The following is a 20321-nucleotide window of genomic DNA, read 5'->3' as shown; positions in this document are numbered from 1 at the left end:
GGGCGTTGAGTGTGATTGACGCGGACACGCACCGGGATATTGGGGAAAAAAGAACATCCTATCTTATGCCTTGTTTAGTTCTAAATTTTTTTCAATGTATTTGATAAATTGTTCAACAATGGATTAATTAGCCTTAAAAGATTTATCTCGTAAATTATAAATAAACTATGTAATTAGTTATTATTTATTTATATTTAATACTCCATGCATGTGCCAAACATGATCAATTAGTTATTTTTATTTATATAATATATGCTTCAATCGTGTTTAACAAAGTTGCATGGAATTAAATATTTGTTAAATATCCAATTGCACAGTTTGCTTATAATTTACGAGATAATTTTTTAAGCCTATTTAGTCCATGATTAGATAATAATTGTTAAATATAAATGAAAATACTATGATGTCAAAATCAAAAGACTTTTTGGATCTAAACCAGACCAAGACCTAACTAGAACATTATGGACTTTCTCTATCCCTGAAAGCCTTAGACCCTATTTGGTTCGGCCTATTTTTTAACTCTCATCATATTAAATTTTTGGACATATGCATAGAGTATTAAATATAAATTATCTACAAAACTAAAAACACTGTTAGAGAATAATTTGTGAGACGATTTTTCAAGCTTATAAATAGTCCATGATTAGACACTAATTATTATAGTTACAAATGTACTACTGTACCTATTAAACTTTAGCATCTCCAACCAAACACAAACTTATATCCACTCAAAGTTAACAAAGCCACACTATTCTGTCCTAAAACTCTCCGTAATTGAAGCTTTGAGGAAGAGGAGTATTGAGGCCTTGTTTAATTCTATTTTTTTTGCAAAATGAACATTGTAGCACTTTTGTTTGTATTTGATAAATATTATCCAATCATTGATTAACTAGTCTTAAAAGATTCGTTTCACAAATTATAGACAAACTGTGTAATTAGTTATTATTTTTATCTATATTTAATGTTTTATGCATGTGCCGTAAGATTTAATGTGACGAGAAATTGAAAAAATTTTGCAAAAAGATTTGGAAAACAGCTTGGGAAACGAGTTACTAATTAAACTGGCACTGATAATAAATCCTGCACCTGTAGCATGCACAGTTGACAATCCCTTTGCTTGAAACATCTAGAGAAACTGTGTATGTGTGGTCAGCGTGCGCGTAGGCGTAGACCGCCGAGGCAGCCGGTCTTGCCTGAAACCGCGGTTCCTGCTCTCGCTCTCATCAATCAATCAAAAAAATGTTCTGATTCCCCAACTCCCCCCGGCCGCAGTGTCCGGTGAGAACGCGACGCCGAGATCCACAAATCTCTCACTCCAAAACCAGGAGAAAAAAAAAAGAAAGAAAGAAAAACCCCAGGCACGAACGCACGCAAAGAGGAGCACGTACTACAGTACGTCGCGGAAAGCAACACGCGCACACGTCGCGGCGCCACAACGTGCGGAGCAGCAACAGTGCTACCAGAAGCACAAAAAAAAAACCCGCGGGGCCCCACACGACAACGCGCACACGGGGACGGGGACGCGGACCCTCGACTGCAGCGGCGTTGACCGCCACGCGCGCGCACTTATCCGCCCGTCCGTGTACCGGTGGACGGCCCGGATCGATCGTCTCGGGATGGGGCCTTGTGCCCTTGTCCGTCGTCTTCTTCCTCCGTCCAGTCACTCCCCTCGATCCTCATCGGCTCGGTACCACCTGACCCATACCATACCCACTCAGGCCTGTATAAATGAGCAGCCAGCAGCTCCCAAGGCAGGCAGCAGCAAGCGAAGCACCATAGCAGCTAGGACCAGTCCAGCCTCTCTCTCTTCTCGTCTTGTCTTGGCATCCTTGCCTTTGTCTCAAGGCTAGCAAGCAGCAGCTAGCTCGAGACTGCACTGCACGCCGGCAGAGCCAAGCTGTGAGAGCAGAGCGGTTCGGTCGAACGAGATGAAGAGCCGGAGGCAGAGCAGCGGGGGCAGCTCGGCCGCCTGCGCCGCGGGGGAGGCGAACACGCACACGCACAGCAGCGGCGGCGGGGGGTGCAAGCTGGAGAGGAAGGACGTGGAGAAGAACCGGAGGCTGCACATGAAGAGCCTCTGCCTCAAGCTCTCCTCCCTCCTCCCTCCCGCCGCCACGCACGCCTCCCTCCTCGCCGATGCAGCGGCGGCGGCGTCCAATCCCAACAACAAGGTAAAAGACGACAACCTTTTGCCCTCTCGATTCCTCGCTTACCCATGGCAAATCCAACCTCTTGCCATTCTCAGACCACTCATTGCTCTATTGGACGCAAGAGCAACGACTGATTGAATTCGAATCACTGCATCCATGAATGACTTTCCCTCCCCAAAAATAAAATAAATCAAAAAGTAATTTGCTAGTAGTAAGGCCTTGTTTAGATCCAATTTTTTTTGAATTTTGACATTGTAGCACTTTTGTTTTTATGTGACATACATTATCCAATCATGGAGCAACTAGGTTTAAAAAGATTCGTCTTATGATTTACAAGTAAACTGTGTAATTAGTTATCTTTTTTATCTACATTTAATGTTCCATACATATGCCGCAAGATTGATGGAGAATCTTGTAAAGTTTTTGGTTTGTAAAGTTTTGGGTTTTTGTTGCATCCAAGGTCTAAATGATATACATCCGTGCTAATTGATGGCGATTTTATTCTTAAATTGTTACCAATACAGGGTTGCACAGTAAAAACGATTTTTTTTTTCTTGAACGAACAAAAGGGGCTTGCGCCTTGAAACGAATTGTTTTGTCCATACAATCCTTTCGGTCTTGTTTAGATGCTAAAATTTTTTGGATTTCGCTACCGTAGCACTTTCGTTTGTTTGTAGTAAATATTGTTCAATTATAAAATAACTAAAATTAAAAAATTCATCTCGTGATTTACAGATAAACTGTGTAATTAGTTTTTATTTTTGTTTATATTTAATGTTTCGTACGTGTGACTAAAGATTCGATGTGACGGGAAATTTTAAAAAAAAAATAGTTTTCACGGTGAACTCAACAAGGCCTTCATGTCGCAGTCAGTTCCCCTCATGAAGTCATTGAGGCCTTATTTAGTTCGCAAAAATTTTCAAGATTTTCTGTCACATCGAATCTTTAGTCGCATGTATGGAGTATTAAATATAGATAAAAATAACAACTAATTGCACAGTTTACCTGTAATTTGTGAGATGAATCTTTTGAGCCTAGTTACTTCATGATTGGACAATGTTTGTTAAATAAAAACGAAAGTAACAAGTCCTGAATAAATCCTTCGAAAAGACAATTGACGGCAGAAGTAGCGTGAAAATCTCCCGGGCGGAACTACCAATTTGCCTAAACCTTTGCAGGTCAAAAAAAAAAGAAAAGAAATTGAAACCTATTCTTGTCTGTATTTCTAGTTGGAGAAGCCAATTAGCAATATTATCCATTTGGCCAGCAGAAAACATTTACTGTTGCAAATCATTCGTAGCCTACGTGTAAAAACAAAAAAGGGTTTTAAAAAAGAGTACTGTCTGTATGAAAAAAGCAGCAGTTCTGGATGAGTGATTTGCCACACCGAATCGACTTGGATTTGATTGGATTGAGGGTTAGCGGAGATGTCCGCTGCTTTTGTTTGCCCCACCGGCACCGTGACCCAGCCGGGCATCCGAGCCAAAGCACAAGCCAAGCCACCATCGTTTTCAGTCACGTTTCGTCGTTTCCTCTTCTGATACAGGGCAGAGAACAATAGCCCACACACATGACACATCACTGTAATAGTGCGATTAGACTACGCTAATAGTAATCTGTACTGAGGTGGTAAATCTAAAAACTTTTCAAGATTCTCTATATATGCATAGAATATTAAATATAGATAAAAAATAATTAATTATATAATTTATCTATAGTTTAGGAGATAAATCTTTTGAATATAATTAATTTATAATTAGATAACAATAATTAATAAATATAAACAAAATTAGTATAATTATCTAAAACTTTTCGTCAGACAATTAAACAACCAGAGCTTCTCCCTCCAGGTCCACTCCATTTACCCCACGTTCCACGTGATGATGATGATGATGGCCCTGGGCCCGTCCCCTCCTGTGACAGCCACGCGGGTTTGCTCAGGGGTCACACCTCACGTCACGTCACTATTAGTTTAGGCGCACATGCCGGCTGCCGGATGCCGAACTACTCCACCGGAAAATAACATTGGGTCGGATAATAACATTACAATAATCATCATCATCATAAAATACTACCCCTACTCGGCTGATTACTGCAGTGCTACGCCCACGATAATAAAAAAAGTTTTCAACGATTCCGCCGGAAAAAAAGTGCTCGGCGTAACGTAACCCCACACTAATTCACTTTTTTCTCTGCCGCTCTGGCCTCCTCTCGACTCCGGCCAGCGGCCACCTACCAAACAAGGACCTCCAGGGCTCCACCATGGCGCCATTTCGCCACGTGCGCAAGGGAAACCAAACTACAGTCGCCTTCGGCCGAGCTGTAGCTTCAACACTGAGGCCTTGTTTAGATCTGAAAAAAATTCGAATTTCGACACCGTAGTATTTTCGTTTTTATTTGACAAACATTGTCCAATTATAGAGTAACTAGGCTTAAAAGATTCATCTTTACAGACAAACTGTGCAATTAGTTTTTGTTTTCGTCTATATTTAATGCTCCATGCCAAGATTTGATGTGACAGGAAATCTTGAAAAGTTTTTGGATTTCGAAGTGAACTAAACAACCAAAATCACACCACAACAGTTTCACATGGCACTGCTCCTGCAAATCTTTTCAAAATTTCTTTTTTTTTAAAAAAAATCATGGATTTTTTTTTCTGGCGAGACGGAGAATGCTATAGCACTGACGATAACACGATCGGCTTTTGCATTGCAGGACTCGGTGACGCAGCTGGACCAGCTGGACAGCGCGGCGGCGTACATCAAGCAGCTCAGGGAGAGGATCGAGGCGCTGAAGCAGCGGAAGGCGGGAGGTCCTGGTCCAGCGGCGGGCTGCAACGGCGGCGGCGCGGTCACGGCGTCGGCGTCGGCGTCGAGCGCGTCCGGCGGCGGCGCCGGCGTGCGGATGCCGGTGATCGAGGTGCGGTACCAGGACGGGACGCTGGACGTGGTGCTCATCAGCGACGCCGGGCGGCCATTCAAGCTGCACGAGGTCATCACGGTGCTGGAGCAGGAGGGCGCCGAGGTGGTGAGCGCCAGCTTCTCCGTCATCGGGGACAGGATCTTCTACACCGTCCACTCGCAGGCGCTCAGCCCCTGGGTCGGACTCGACGCCGCCAGGGTCTCCCAGAGGCTGCACGACCTGCTGCTGCTTGCTCCGATCCTTGTCTGATCTCAGACCCCCAATGGCGATGCATTGCATTGCAGCCACAACATCTGATCAGCCACCGTGCTAAGGCGTAGTACTGGAGTACGGAGTAGTAGTACTGTATTAGGAAGGTACGGTAGTCTGAACTTGACCTCTCCGATCAGAAACGGAGTGCAGTTAAACCGTCGGCTGATTCTTGCTGGTTTCCTTGCAGTTGTGCATATGTAGGAGCTAGCAAAGCAAAAGTAGCAAACAGACTGCCTTTTTTGTTTTTCTTTTTGTTTTTCCCTTTCCTCCCGGCTATTGGAACCAGTCGGTGGTCTACTACCACTTGCTAGTACTTGAATTACAGTTTTGGCTTGTCTAAAATATCTTACTTAGGCCTTGTTTAGTTCCTAAAATTTTTCAAGATTGTTCGTTACATTGAATATTGCAGCACATGTATAGAGCATTAAATATAGATAAAAAAACTAATTGTACTATAATTTGCGAGACAAATCTTTTGAGCCTAGTTAGTCTGTGGTTGAACATTATCCAAAACCAAAAAAAAATGCCAAGTCCTTGTTTACTTCTACCCAAAACCCAAATTTTTCAAGATTCTCCGTCACATTGAATCTTTAGACGCATGCATGAAGTATTAAATATAAGCTAAAATAAAAACTAATTACACCGTTTGGTCGAAATTTACGAGACGAATCTTTTGAGCCTAGTTAGTTCATGGTTAGACAATAATTACCACAAACAAACGAAAGTGCTGCAGTGTCGCGAAATTTTTTCCTTCAGAAACTAAACACGGCCGGCCTTTAATTCCCAAAAATTTTCAAGATTCCTTGTCATATCAAATCTTTGGACACATGCATAAAGTATTAAATATAGATACAAAATGACTAACTGTGTAATTTGCGAAACAAATCTTTTGAGCCTAGTTAATCTATAGTTAGACAATAACTATCAAATACAAACGAAAGTGCTACAGTAGAACTCAAAAAATTTCGCAAACTAAATAAGACAATAGACATAATATATATCTTAAGTGCATAACAAAGATTATATATCTAAAAAGTTCAAATTTGTTATAAACTGAAACAGAGAGAGAGTAGAAGAGTGGTCTATGCGTGTTGTAACCATAAGACTATAGCTACACTGCTCATGTTTTGGATAGGTAGGTAGCCATAGGCTCTTTTTAGAATGCGAAAATTTCCTTTTTGAAAATAAATTACTTTACATGATTTTTTTTATTTCTTTTATGAAATTCCTGTGTTTGAAAAGGATAGAAGAAAAACTTTCATGATTGAGCTCGCATTTGTCCCTGGGTAGGTGGGTATCAAAACTGCCTAACCATCACCAATTCACCACATTCACATATGACGCCAGCAGTACTTTTCACGTTGTCACTTTCACTAACGTTTCCAAATGCATAAATATATTCCTCACCTTCAACGTGGTGTTTTTAGTTCGTCGTCTTCGCGCAGCAGTGGGTCCATTACCTGGCCGGTGGACTTTGCATCAGAGTCGCCGCCGCGCCGTGCTCGAGCAAGAAACCGAGCCGTCTGCCTTGTCAGCTGTCACAAATAAAAGATCCTAACCCACCATCTACTGCATCTATCCTAAGTTTTGTGCATAATATAATATATAACCACGTGCCTGAGGTGCCAATAAACAACAATATCTACGGTTTATAGTAATGCCAATCAAAGAAAAATAAATTAGTCGAGTTTTGCCTGTTGATGTTTTTTCTACCTTTTCAAAAGAGAGGAAACTTTTTGAGAAACGAGGTGTTTTCTAGAAAAAAAACGTGGTGGGCTTCTCACCTCAAGTCGTAGTTATTCAGCTTGTTCATTTGGTATGATAAGTCATGGCTGATGTTGGTTGATTTTTGCGAAAAATACACTATTGAATAGCTGACAAATTCGGCAGATAATTTCAAGTGAAAATTTTCTAAATGACCAAACTATATTTTTTTAAATGGTTTGTATGTTTGCACTAATATGTGATTATATTTTTTTCGTAAAAGCTGGATCCCTTATAAAAGCTAAAAAGAAAATTAAAATTTTAAAACTGAACAACGTGGGAGCCTAGTCGGGCCAACCACATGCAACCCTAGTCGGCCCAACCACGTGCCCAGCCCAGCTTGGAGTCCAAATCGTAATGGAAGTTTGATTGTGGACAAGAATGGATCGGGGCCGGCGCACTGTGTCTGTCTGAGTTTCAGCCTTGCATGACGAGGGAAAATGTATTTTTTGACTTTTGACTTTTGTGATTCCTTTACTTTTAAAAAGCATACCCAACGCGTTGCTGCGGAAATTACGGATGAGTAGATTACATAGATGATAATATGAACTATGCTTATTTGTTTTGCAGATGTGGACACTACAGTTATATATGCTAGTGGTTTTTAATTGAATGTGGTAGTGTATTGCCTAGGTGTATAGCTTGCATGCTTAGAGAAATAGCTAGTGGGGTTTAGGATTATAAGAGTTATAAATTTATTTTTTTTCCATCATAATAGTTTTTCTAAATTATATAGTACAACATAGACACTCACAACGCACGCACACTCACCCCTATAAATAACGTACATAAACCCTACTCTTATGAGCACCTTCATAGAACCGAGACGGCATATCACGAGATTCACGAAATCACCATATGCACTTTGCTTTCGAGAGGACGTCGCCTACCACTAAAAACATAGCACCGTTAAGTTTAAAATAAATAAATCTAAAAAAATACAAGTATTCGTGCCAAGTCGAGAACTTATACCTAGATAAGTAGGTCCAGCTGATTTATGATGAGTTAATAGTTTAGAGAGCGATTTTATCCTGTCAGACATCCTAGGAGATGCTTCGGTAGGATAAATAGGACTATGTGATAGATACCGGGATTAAATTAACTGCGAGTTATTTTTGAAGAGATTATCAAGTTTTTTTTAAAAGAAAATGTTATTAAAAATCCTAAATTTTGATTTAATCTTAGAAGTTTTTCGCTCACAAAACTATGGATTTTGTAGGGAGTTATGCCTGAACCTATATAGACATCATGTCCCATGTTCTATCATCTAAATCTTCCTCACGCACTAAGCTACATAATTTATTCTAGGTGACAAAAACACTGACAAAAAATTGCATCCTACATAGTGTGTTTTGTCAAATCTACTTATTCTAATATAATTAGAGCATCTATTAATATATAAACACAAAAAAGACTCTATTGAACAATCAAATAACTCTGAGAAAAGCACTATAGGTTAGCATTATTTTTTTTAGAAATTTAAAACTAGTTTCACAATTTTTTGAGCTAAAACAATTTTCTAAGATTAAACCAGATTTTATGATTTTTAATTGAATAATTTTTCTAAAAAAGAGAATATTTTGTTTTTTTAAAAAAAGATATTTGCAGACCAATATACCCCATAACTATCAACGTAGTTCAATTGCTCTAGAGGCTGACATGGCACTAGGCTTGATGGATGGGAGCAGGTCTGTTCGCTTGTCAGAAAAGTCATGGCTGAAAGTATTGTTTGCTTATTTATTAGAAAAAAAAAACTTTGCTGAATAACTGATAGATTTGGCGGATAAGCTTAAGCGAACATGATTGCAAATGGACATTTCATTTCCTGATGAGCGAAATAATCATAGTTTTATTTTCTTGTTTCACATCACATTACTTGGCTGTATGTAAGGATGAAAACGGAACGGAAATATCCCGAACCGAACCGAACCGAACCGCTTTCTATATTGGATCCGATCGAATTCGTATTTTCTTGTCCGACTTTACCGTTTTCGTTTTCGTATTTTAGATGTTTCGTATTTCAAATATAAAAGTAGAAAACGGTTTAGACATTTTTCGACCGTTTTCTACTTTTCTACTTTTAATTTGAAATATTTCGAATTTAAAATTTGGTTTAAACCGAATTTAGTCAAATGCACGGTCACACAGCCCAATTACAGAGTACTCACCATGCATCTGTGTTCTTTCTACTAGTGGGTAGCTATGTTCCTGCTAGCTATTAATTACTTGTTCTTATTTATGTGTGGGCTATTGTATTAAATACCTAAGACCAAGAATCATGCACTTTTTAATTATTATATGCACTTAAACTTGATCGTGTATATACTTAGTTATGCACTTAGTACTACACATCGGTATTTCGTATTGAGTTTTCGTATATCGACCGTGTTCGACATAAATCCGCTCGAATTGGTTCGTTTTCGAAATTCTTGATATTTCGTAAGTTCGCGTTCGTTTTCGTGTCCGACTTTACCGTTTTCGTATTCGTTTTCGTATTTCAAATGTAAAAATAAAAAACAATTTAGGAGTTTTTCGACCGTTTCCATCCTTAGAGCTAATGGCTTGGTGGCTGTGCTCGCTTGGTGGAGCACCCACAACCTACATTTTATCACTGGCTTCACTGCTCAGCGTTTAATTGCACCAGGCCCCAACACTCCCAACATTATTTTCTTCACAATATCAAACGTAGATGTTCTGCAATGATTAGCGTGATGTACATGTCATGCTTGAATCGTCGTGGTATTCAATTACCTATCAGTTATATGTATACCCCTTACTTACCCATAAAAAAATCCGACAACGACATGGTATCCAAAATTTAACTTTGACTCCTTGTGTGTATAAAAATTTTTATCAAAAAATTATATATATATATAATTATTTTTTTAAGATAAATCTATTCATACATTTTTCATATTTTCAAACTCAATAACTTAAAAATTATTTATGATTTATATTTTCAATATTTGACTCAAACCTTATAAAAAAATTTCGTACGGAGGAAGTACACTTTTAGTTTCAGGTAATTACTCCCTTCCGTATAATAAAAAAACGGTGTCCTAGCTTCTGTAGGCAAATTGTAAAGAAGGACGTTCTGGCCCTAACAATGCTACCCCTGCCTCTTCCATGCATGCACGATGCATTGATGACAGTACAGGTCCTCGATTCCCATCCGCGTCGTGGCCACTCGCCTATTGTGATATTGTCCTCGCTGCTCTCCACTCGCATTTTATGAAGCCAACGTTCGCAGGTCGCCTCGCTCGCTCGCTCGCCATGTATCCAGCACGCCGCCGCTCACGCTCGCCGTCTCTCGCGCTCGCCGCTGCTCGCATTCGCAGCTCGCTTCGCTCGCTCACCATGGATCCAGCTCGCCGCCGCCGCTCGCGTCGCCATGGATCCAGCGTCGGTGGACTCAACGTCGGAGGAGTTGGCACCGGACTCCATGGAGATGCGAAGGAAGTCGTTGTCGAGGAGGACTCTGGCGAGATGGAGAGGACTCCGGAGTCCTTCGTGGCGGACTCGCAGATCACGTCGAACTTCGTCACGCCGGAGTTGCAGGAGCTCATGCGAGATGGAGATGGTGCCGGATTCCTTGCCGCCGGGCACTTTTGTATGCGGCTGTTGTCATCTCATCCATCAGGACCGCGAAGCATGGAACCGTGCGTACTCGCGGTTCTGGCCATGCTCTCGTTGTGGGCTCATGCATGCGGACTACTTAATCGACGCCATTGTCGGCCAAGGGATGTTGGACTACAGAGCTTTTCTTCCAACATTACAATTTCTTATTGCAGACAAAGGATGCCGGCAAACGGGCAAAGCATCAGTAAGAATTACAAAGACTTGTTACAGAGAATGTCTGTATTCCATGCAAACTAGCATCATTCTAACTATTTGATGCAGCAAGAGTAGCCTCTGTAGCAAAGACGGTTCACAAGGATAGAAATTGACATCCGATCTTCACGTTCTAGTGTATCTTTTTTCATGTGAGGAATCTTGAATTTATTAAATCCTTTCACCTTCATAGCTTCAAGGCAAACACTTCGTAGTGTTACAAACATTATGTTAGCTCTGTGTGCCGAGTACTCTATGAATGCCTACAAAACAAGTGTGCAACAAATAAATGAATGAGCACTTTTGTAGTTGATGAAACAATGAAACATGTGTCAACAATTTGATCAAATTACCTATTGCACCGCTAGAACTAGAGCTTCTATTCTTTTTGCATTCTTCTTGTATTGAATTGCTTGAATAGCTCGAAAAAAACCCAAGTCAAGAATGTTAAAATTTGGAGAATTTGGTGGTTGACAATTTAGGCGAATATCAAATCCTTCTTGTTTAGCGGCCTCACAAAAATCCAGGTCATCTAATTTCAAATGGGTTGGTGCATTATCTTGTTGGATGAAGATTGGTTTGCCAACATCTTCTCTTGGCCATTTTGGTTCGAGTGGCAGGCAACACTTGGTTGATCATGAGATCTCTAATCACATCTCTTGTGATCAAAGTTATGGGCTTCATAACCATGTCTCCATGAACACGGCCAGCTCTCTCATTACCTCTCATAGCTGGTTCATATCGAAGAAGTGGAAAACAATGAATCCTTCCATAAAAAATGCAATTTCCATCCAAACCTTGCCCGAGCAACAACACACACGAATATGAGCCATAGAGACATAATTCTTGTTCTTACAAGTTCAATGGGGATCATCTTCATCAGGTAACAAATAATATTTTTTAGATTTTTGATAGAGGTAGATGTTAGATATATTATGGGCATAGCTCATACATATGTTTAATATATCAAATAATTCTATGGTAATACAAATAACGTACATGTGATGGTTTAATACCATAATGGAATTGTGATGGGAGATAAGGTGAACATGCATGCATGTCGTGCTTTACCTGAGATGTTTTGCCATTTAAGTCGAATAAGTGCAAGAGGTGCAAGAGTTTCAGTTATTATCGTTGGTTGAAAGGGGGTCTTGAAAGGTGTAGGAGTTTCCAATTCTAGTGACATAAGTTATTGGATGGAAGTTTCTTTTTTAATGACGTGAGTTACTAGATGCGAGTTTTCCTATCAATGTTAATTCAGCAATGTCTTTCCCGTCTCTTTATCTCTTGTGTCTGCTTGTCTTGCCTGGCTATAAAAAAGTCTCATCCCGTGGTTAAAGACAATTCTAAAATTTTTGCACACAAACCACGATTCCGCTGCCCCAAGGTTTCCCCATCACGTACCTCTGCGCGCACGGAGCATCGGGAGAGCAGGTGCCTCTAGAACCAGTGCTCTTCTGAGAATCCTGCTCGGGGTTGTCAGGCGATTAGGTTTTTGGGGAGCGACTACGCGACTGCTCCCTCCGTCATCATCATCTTATTCCTCTGGTGCATTCGCGGGATTCGGCACTGCGAACATCTTCCTGCATCGACTGAGGTCTACGACATCGAACAAACTCACTGCTCCCATGGCTGGTACTAGTGAGAATGGAGCCTCCAATGCCCTCGGCATGGGACCCTTCTCTAGGTACACTTTCAACTTGTACCTTATTGTTTTCATCATATCTGTTATATCGTTTTATGATGCTCTAGATCATTATGTTCATATGGTTTATAAACATCTGGTTATACTTGCTGTTGTATATTATTTTTGGTTATGCTTGCTGCTATAATACATAATTTAAACTTGCTATGTCCACATGTTTTAATTCATGATGGAATGATTTATTTGACAATATATGACTATATCATCGTCATGATAAATTATCTATGTCATCGTATTTATGCGAATATTATTCTAGATTATAATATGAAAATTGCTGAAATATCTAACCGTAAAACTATTTTTCATCAATGAAAACAAAGTCATACAAATCCTTAAACCTTGGATCAGCTAGCAAATCCCTCTTAATCATATCAACACACCACTTTAATCTAGACCTCTTGTTAGCTTCAGTGAGATATGTCTTGATGCTACTAGAGTGTCTCCTAAGCAATCCCATTCTCAAATTTTGAATATTCCATTTTCTCATATTAAGTTTGGCACAAACATCTTCGATGGTCATTCTTTCTTTGAGAGGAATGCTACGCAATAGTTCTAAATCAACTGGAGATGCCCTTACCACCAACTCTACCCCTCTTACGACTACCAAAGTCAACCGAAATGTTATTTGCAAGTGCTATTTTACCTTGCTTCCACATGCGCTGAACTGCACGAATGTGTAGACCAAACTGAACAACAACTTCTTTCGTATCATTCTTGCCTCTAGCTTCCCATCGTTGCATCTTTTCAACAAAGCTTGATAAACTTGCTTGCTGACATCTTCGGGCATGTCTTTCCTTCGTTGGTTAGTTTAAACGGGAGCATGTTCTGTTTATAATGAGAACAAACAAGCATTAGTTGTCTCGGCAACATGTTGTATTTATAGTGACAAAAAACAAACACATTATTCTATTAGTCACGGCATGTTCCACTTATAGCGAAAAACATGGAAAAAAAATAACATGGAAAAAGCAAACACGCATCATGCTCTATTAATATCCACTGCATATTCTAAATAACATGAAAAAAAAACAAACATGCATGCTCTATTAATACCCACTGTATATTCTAAATAACATGAAAAAATAACGTGCAAAATTAATCTACTAGCTTTGCAAAAAGAAAGAAACATTCTTCTAGTGGCTACGTACCAGCATGGTTTTGTAGGTAGTCGAAATCGACTGCACGAAATTCATCTAGCGGCAAGTTTAAATCAAAACCTGTGACAATAGTCCTTTTGATATGAGAAAGGATTAAGAGGAAGAGATAGCACGGTAGCAAATGGACAAGAGAAGAACAAGTAATACCGTTGTCATGCTCCAACAGAGGGTCGTTGAGATCAAATGCAACTTCGCCATAGTCATCTTCGGGGCCGTCCAAAGCAAAGCCGGCGTCGCCGTCGTCATCGTCTTCTAATCGACGTTGAGGTCAAAGGCAGGAAGGAAAATCAGCCATTGTGCCTTACAGAGTGGAAGGAGTAGATGAACTAGCTAAGCCATGTCGTGTGAACAAGCTAAGAAGCAGCAGAGCTAGGCGTGCAAATGAAGAAGCAAAAGCAATGGAGTAGTAGATGCAAGCGCATAAATAGAACGTTGGGTAACCGCAAATAACGTCGGTCTTCTTATTCCAAATGAGCGCCACGCTCTGAAAAAAAAAATTTGAAAAACGAGCAGGCATAAACGCGCCGAGCAAGCATAAACGGCAAACGCGCTCAGGCTGAGAAAATCGAAAACGAGCGGTGCACAAAAGCGCCAAACAACCTTCTCCCAGCTCCCAGCCGGGAAAAAAAAAAAATTAAGCGCCATGCAACCTCCTCCTCGCTCCCAGCCACGCGCGCGCGCCATGCATCTCCATGGCAAAAACAGTGCCATGCAGCTTCAGCTCGATCACCAGCCTCACACCTCAGCACACTAACCGGTTCATCTAGTAAACTTTCTCATATGAAATGCATGTGAATCAGTATTTTTTTCCCCTAAAAGCAGTAGGCGGCGGCTGCGCCTCGACTGGACTGCCGCGACTGCCGCTCCTCCACTAACCCAGTCGATCGTTGAGCAGGCGGCGGCTGCGCCTCTCCTGGACTGCCGCGACTGCCGCTAACCCAGTCGATCGTTGAGTAGGCGCGCGGCGGCTGCGCCTCTATATAGACTGCCGCGACTGCCGCTCCCTCCACTATCAAATTCATCCGATTGGGGTTTTCTTTGAGCTGAGATATCGGGAGAGCGCAACTTTGTTGCTTGCGGCCTTTGCCGGTTTGCCCCCACGCCCTGGTAAGCTCAATCTCATCTCGCTGGGTCCGTCCGATTCTTGGGGCTTGCCCTTGCCTGAATCCTTTCTTCGATCGACATGTTTAGTAACTGAATCCTCTCTTTGACTTCTGACTTATCGATCTCCGCCGCCAGGTTGTGACTGACTGCCGGCTGCGAATCCAAGCGTAGAGATGACGACGTTGTCATCGGGCGTCCTCCTGAAGCTCCTGGACGGCATGAAGAGCGCCGCCGCCAAGCCCGTGGACGAGCACGGAGCACCGGACGGCGGTGCTGCAGGTGACGGACATCGTGCCGGCGGAGCTGGACGAGAAGAACCTCTTCCCCAAGCACGGCAAGTTCTACGTCAAGGTCTCTGACGCCTCCCACTCCATCTACGCCGCGCTCCCTCTGGCGCAGTCCGACCTCGTGCTCTCCAACAAGCCCTACGTCGGCCAGTTCGTCCACGTCGACCGCCTCGACCCGGCGTCCCCCGTCCCCGTCATCGTCGGCGCCAGGCCGCTCCCGGGCCCCGAGCAGAACGCCGCCATCAAGCCCACCACGCTCAACTTCGACGCCGTGAGGATGACGCCGGTCGAGGACCGCGCGGGCGCCACTACCACGCCTGCTGCCAGGGACCGCGGGGCTGCGGCGACGCCTGGTCGGGAGCGGGCCGTCGCGGCGTCGCCGGCGACATGGGCGGATCCATCGGGTGCGGCCGCACCCAGACTAAAATACGAAATACACTATAGTATGCATGTTTATACGGTATTCGCACTCTCTAAATCCAAACGTCTGCACCCACAACTCTGCTGAGTCGACCGAGAGATGCCACAACAGCCCACAAATCCCCAACACATAGCCCAATATCAGTCAGCCCCCTGTCCACATGGAATCATTGGCAACTCGGCCATCACTTCAACTCATGCGAAATTGGCGACGCATCATCTCCCCTTGGCGACAGCGCGAACTCCGGTGGATGGTGACCTACTGCCAATGGTCGTCGACCGTGGCTGATCAGCCAAGGGCATTGTTGTGCGCTGGCCAAGCATGTAGCCTTAGAGTCAAGAGCACCAAAAGCACATCATAGTCCGCCCCATTGCCCTAGCTGTGATCTCCTCTATTATGTTCATATTTCAAAAGTCAAAGTAAGCAACTTTCAAAGTTCTCTATTCTTCCAATTTCAGTCATTATGAGCATCCAAATTGTCTTCAATTTTGTGGTTCTTTTTTTCTTACTAGTTTGTCCAGATTCTAGGATTAGACTTTTTTTCTTTCTCTGATGTTTGATAATTGATATTTATGAAAAATATGAAGCAAATAAATTGGTTTCGATTGCTTGTTTGCTCAGCCCACTTTCCATCCAAGAGATCCATTTCATGATTTTAATATAGGAAAACTGATGGAGCTAGATAACGATGTAGAATTAATATATAAAAGTAATGCATATATTAGTTTGGGCGAGGCACCAAAATTGGTACAAGCACCATCCCTAAAAGACCATGAAGAAAAACTACAAGCATGATCGCAACTTCATAGCTCCTTTATATATTATGAGGCATTTATTCTAATGTATCGGATCACTGTATAAAAGAAAAAAAGTTTTTTTTAGCAAACTCCTAATATGGTCTAAAAATATGTGATCGGTGGCAAGTAGCAACACACCACGCTATGAAAAAATAAACATGTGATCGGTGGCTAGGTGCATTATGTATGGTCGCACCCCCTCTAAATTTCTCTAGATCCGCCACTGGCCGGCGATGAGCACTGCGTCCGTGAGGAAGAGCAGCAGCATGCTGCACAGGCTGCGCAGGCTGACCAGGAGCAAGAGCTTCGTCGCCGACAGGGACCGGCAGCAGCATCCCAGGATCCCCAAGAGCCCATTCCCCACTGTACGGTCGTCCTCAATTGAAAAACATTGGGGACAAGTCGAGTCGCGCCCTTGTTTGCAAATGATCAATGTTGATTTCCAACGTGTGTTTGCTTGCGCAGGAGAAGAGCTCGGTGAGCTCGGCGACAGCTGCTCGCGTACCAGTGCCGAGGAAGCTCAGACTACTCGGGAAGGTACGATCGGATCTATCTAGATTAGCAGTAAATCATCGTATGAGTTCACGGCCGTCAAATCTCTCTCGATTCTTGTTTGTCTAACTTGTTTTGCCGTGCCCTGCATTCAGGACGCGATCGAGCAGAGAGAGCAGGCGCAGAAGGTTGCCCTTGAGGCACAGCGCAACGCATCAGCCACGGAGAACGTGGCTAGGATCTACAAGTACGTGTGTGTGATTTGCTGTAGTAGGCAGCGATTGTGAATGTATTTGTATGTCACCGAAATTTGATCTTAGGCCCTGTTTAGATTGGAGATGAAAATTTTTTAGGTGTCACATCGAATATGTCGGAAGGATGTCGGAAGGAGTTTTTAGAAACTAATAAAAAACAAATTACATAGCTCGTCAGAAAACTGTAAGACAAATCTATTAAGTATAATTAATCTGGCATTAGCACATGTGGGTTACTGTAGCACTTAAGGCTAATCATGAAGTAACTAGGCTTAAAAGATTCGTCTCGCGATTTTCAACCAAACTGTGTAATTAGTTTATTTTTTTATGCACATTTAATGTTCCATACATGTGTTTAAAGATTCGATTGGGTGGATGAAAAAATTCTAGGTAGCAAACTAAACAGGGCCTTACAATATCGCTGGTTGCTTCTGAACAATCATTACAGGATGTTCTCAGAGCTGAGCAGGACAGCGAGTCTGGAAGCGCCGGCCACATGTTTTGAAAGCTTCCTCAACTTCCACCGGGCGGCCGTGAAGGGCATCACTGACATCGAGGCGCTCCAGGCGGCCACCTCGATGGCCGCTGCCGTGGCGAGGGACGCACCGCCGGTCCTGCAGGAGATAGCCCAGAACAGGGCGGTGGTGCGTCGGAGAGGCGTTGGCTTGGGGGCCGTGTCGAAGTCGGTGTCGTTCGCGCCAGGCATGTTGGACCCGAAGCAGGACTATGGCGGCGGCAAGGTCGTCCGGAGCTCGAGGGCCAGCAGGAAGTGCCTGGCCATGGACAAGATCGGCAAAGACGGTGGCGACAAGAAGAGATCATCTTCTTCTGCTTCTTCCTCTGCCACCACACACTCTCCTCTGGCCTCCTCGCTGAAGCTGGCCAAGCAGATACAGACGGAAGCAGGGAGTTGGTTCATAGACTTCCTGCAGGCCGCACTGGAGACCTCGAACCGTTGTTGCTTGCAGTCGCTGATGCTGCAGGTGTTCAATTTGGTTGAGATGGAGCAGAGTGGCGGCGGTGGCGGCGACAGCAGCGGCAGCAGAACTGCTCACCCAAGAGCTGCGGCCGTTGCGCGGAAGCCCAGAACCAAGGCCAAGAACCCTTGCTGAGGTGCCCACCCTCTCTGATTCAAGCGCACCCTGTGAGCTCTGTTCGCTTGTGCCGTAATTTTTTTTTTTGGCAGCCAATGGTAATTTTTTGTCATAATAAGTCAGCAAACACTAGTATTTTCAGTCATTGTTTTTCAGACAAGCGAAGAGGAGAATAAGAATGTGGTTGCCTGCATTGTTCTTGTTCACGGCATATAGTAGATTGTTTCAAGTGTTCTTGAAGTAGGATGACCTGTTCCTAGATTAGCAGCAGAACAATGGAGGTGCTGTGTACCGTAGGATGACCTGTTCATTCTTATTCTTTACTTGTTTGGCTGTTATGTGCTTTGTAATTTTGCTGATGTTGCAGATGATATGTGACAATGATTCGGTCGACCAGCAAATCGAAATCAAAATTCTAGTTACTGCAAATGGAGATGTCCTTCACAATTTATTCTGCACAAATGGTTCCCTTTTTCTGTCCTCAAACTAAAAGTTCAGTATCAACCTTGTCAGTTTAAGGAAGAGGGGAAATGTTTAGAGATTGGGTTCATGCTCCTTGTCAGTTTAAGGAAGAGGGGAAATGTTTAGAGATTGGGTTCATGCTTGCTCGGCTGAGTTCATAAATGGTAGAACTGTTTGAAAACCTCACCGCTGGAGAGAGGACGTACGGATGGCGTTTTGAGCAGCAGTTATCTCCATACATGTTTGTTCGTTCAATAAATAAATTACATAGAATTATCAAGAGGTGGCAACTTTAGCCTGAGTTTACGACTTAGTCACCAGTTTTGAGAAGAAAAACGTCTCTTTAACATCCTGTTTGGTACAACTCAGTTTTACTAGTAAAGTTGTTTTTTAAACAAAAATTTTGAGCACAACTCATGGCGCCAAGATGGTTGTAAATCATCATGAGTTCACAACCATCAAATCTCACTTGATTCTTGTTTGTCTAACGGGTCATGGCGCCAAGACCCTATAAACCGACCAACATCTCTTATTTTCTGCGTTCACTTTCGTATTTCCTTTCTCTTCAACTCCTTACTCGTTCCTGCCGGCTCGCCCCCCCTGTCGCGTCGGGTGGCCGCGCTAGTGTTTCTTGAGGTGGCAATATATATTTCGTAATCTGTTTATGAGAAAACATGAAAAAAACCTAGAAAAGTTAAATTTAATGCTTCAACTACATACTAATTTGAATTAGCCAATAAATTAACTATCGTATCCATCTAATCCCCACCTTCGGTTTTGGATCAACGGTACGCTGATGGCTCGGCAGTCGGCACGGCAACTCCAGACAAGCTTACAGCAGAGGCTAGCTGTTTAGTTTTTGAGGTTTTTACATGTATGTTATTATAAAGTTCATAATTACATACAAGCCATTAAAAAAGTTAAGTTTGTACTGGTGCCACTGCTCCGAACTCTTTTACCTTCTACGCCACTTCCGTTAGATTTAACTCTAACGATGTTAAACTGCACGTATGAAAAGTCGAAAATATCATCATGTCTAAATATTCAATTAAATGTTTTTGAGCATTTTAACGATCTCAAATGAAAAAACTCAAAACTAGAAAATCGAGATCTATAATACTGATATCAAAAATATTTTTATTTAAATTTATATAAAAAATATTTTTTCTAAGACATATTAATCATATCAAATCATATATTTTTTTGTATGGACTTCAATGAAAATAATTTTTATACAAAACTTATAGATATTATCGAGATCTACAACTTTGTAATTCTGGGTTTTTTTTATTTGAAGTCATTAAGATGCTCAAAAAATTTAATTACATATCCAGTCTTGAGGGTATTTTTGACTTTTCACTTGCGATTTGACACCGTTAAAGCCAAATCTGACGGAGATGACATGAAGAGTAAAAAAGTTTAGAACAATAGCACATGTGAGAGCTCAACTTTTTTTAATGTCTTATAAGTAATTACTAAATTTTTTTACGACATACATGTAAAAACCTCTTTCCCATTGGCCAAAAGCAGTAGGCTGGGAGGCGGCGGCGGCTGCGCCTCTACTGGACTGCCGCTCCTCCACTTACCCAGTCGACCGTTGGGCTTGCCAACGTTCCAAATGTCACGTGA

The 20321-nt window shown here is 42.3% G+C and overlaps 1 protein-coding gene and 1 pseudogene across 1 annotated transcript; both read left to right on the top strand.

Annotated features, from left to right (window-relative positions):
• Window positions 1681-5688, top strand: LOC8070469 (transcription factor bHLH168). The gene is made up of 2 exons (XM_002457468.2): window positions 1681-2171; window positions 4866-5688. The coding sequence occupies exons 1-2, from the start codon at window positions 1929-1931 to the stop codon at window positions 5319-5321; spliced, it is 699 nt and encodes a 232-aa protein (XP_002457513.1). The 5' UTR covers window positions 1681-1928; the 3' UTR covers window positions 5322-5688.
• Window positions 15059-18649, top strand: LOC8070467 (annotated as a pseudogene).

The sequence above is a fragment of the Sorghum bicolor genome, chromosome 3 (assembly GCF_000003195.3).
Source record: "Sorghum bicolor cultivar BTx623 chromosome 3, Sorghum_bicolor_NCBIv3, whole genome shotgun sequence".
Lineage (NCBI taxonomy): Eukaryota > Viridiplantae > Streptophyta > Magnoliopsida > Poales > Poaceae > Sorghum > Sorghum bicolor.
This window is presented reverse-complemented; position numbering and strand designations above follow the sequence as displayed.

Coding starts and splice junctions, on each gene's coding strand:
- LOC8070469 (XM_002457468.2), top strand. CDS start 1,929: ATGAAGAGCCGGAGGCAGAGCAGCGGGGGCAGCTCGGCCGCCTGCGCC. Junction 2,172..4,865: donor CGTCCAATCCCAACAACAAG/GTAAAAGACGAC, acceptor TTTGCATTGCAG/GACTCGGTGACGCAGCTGGA.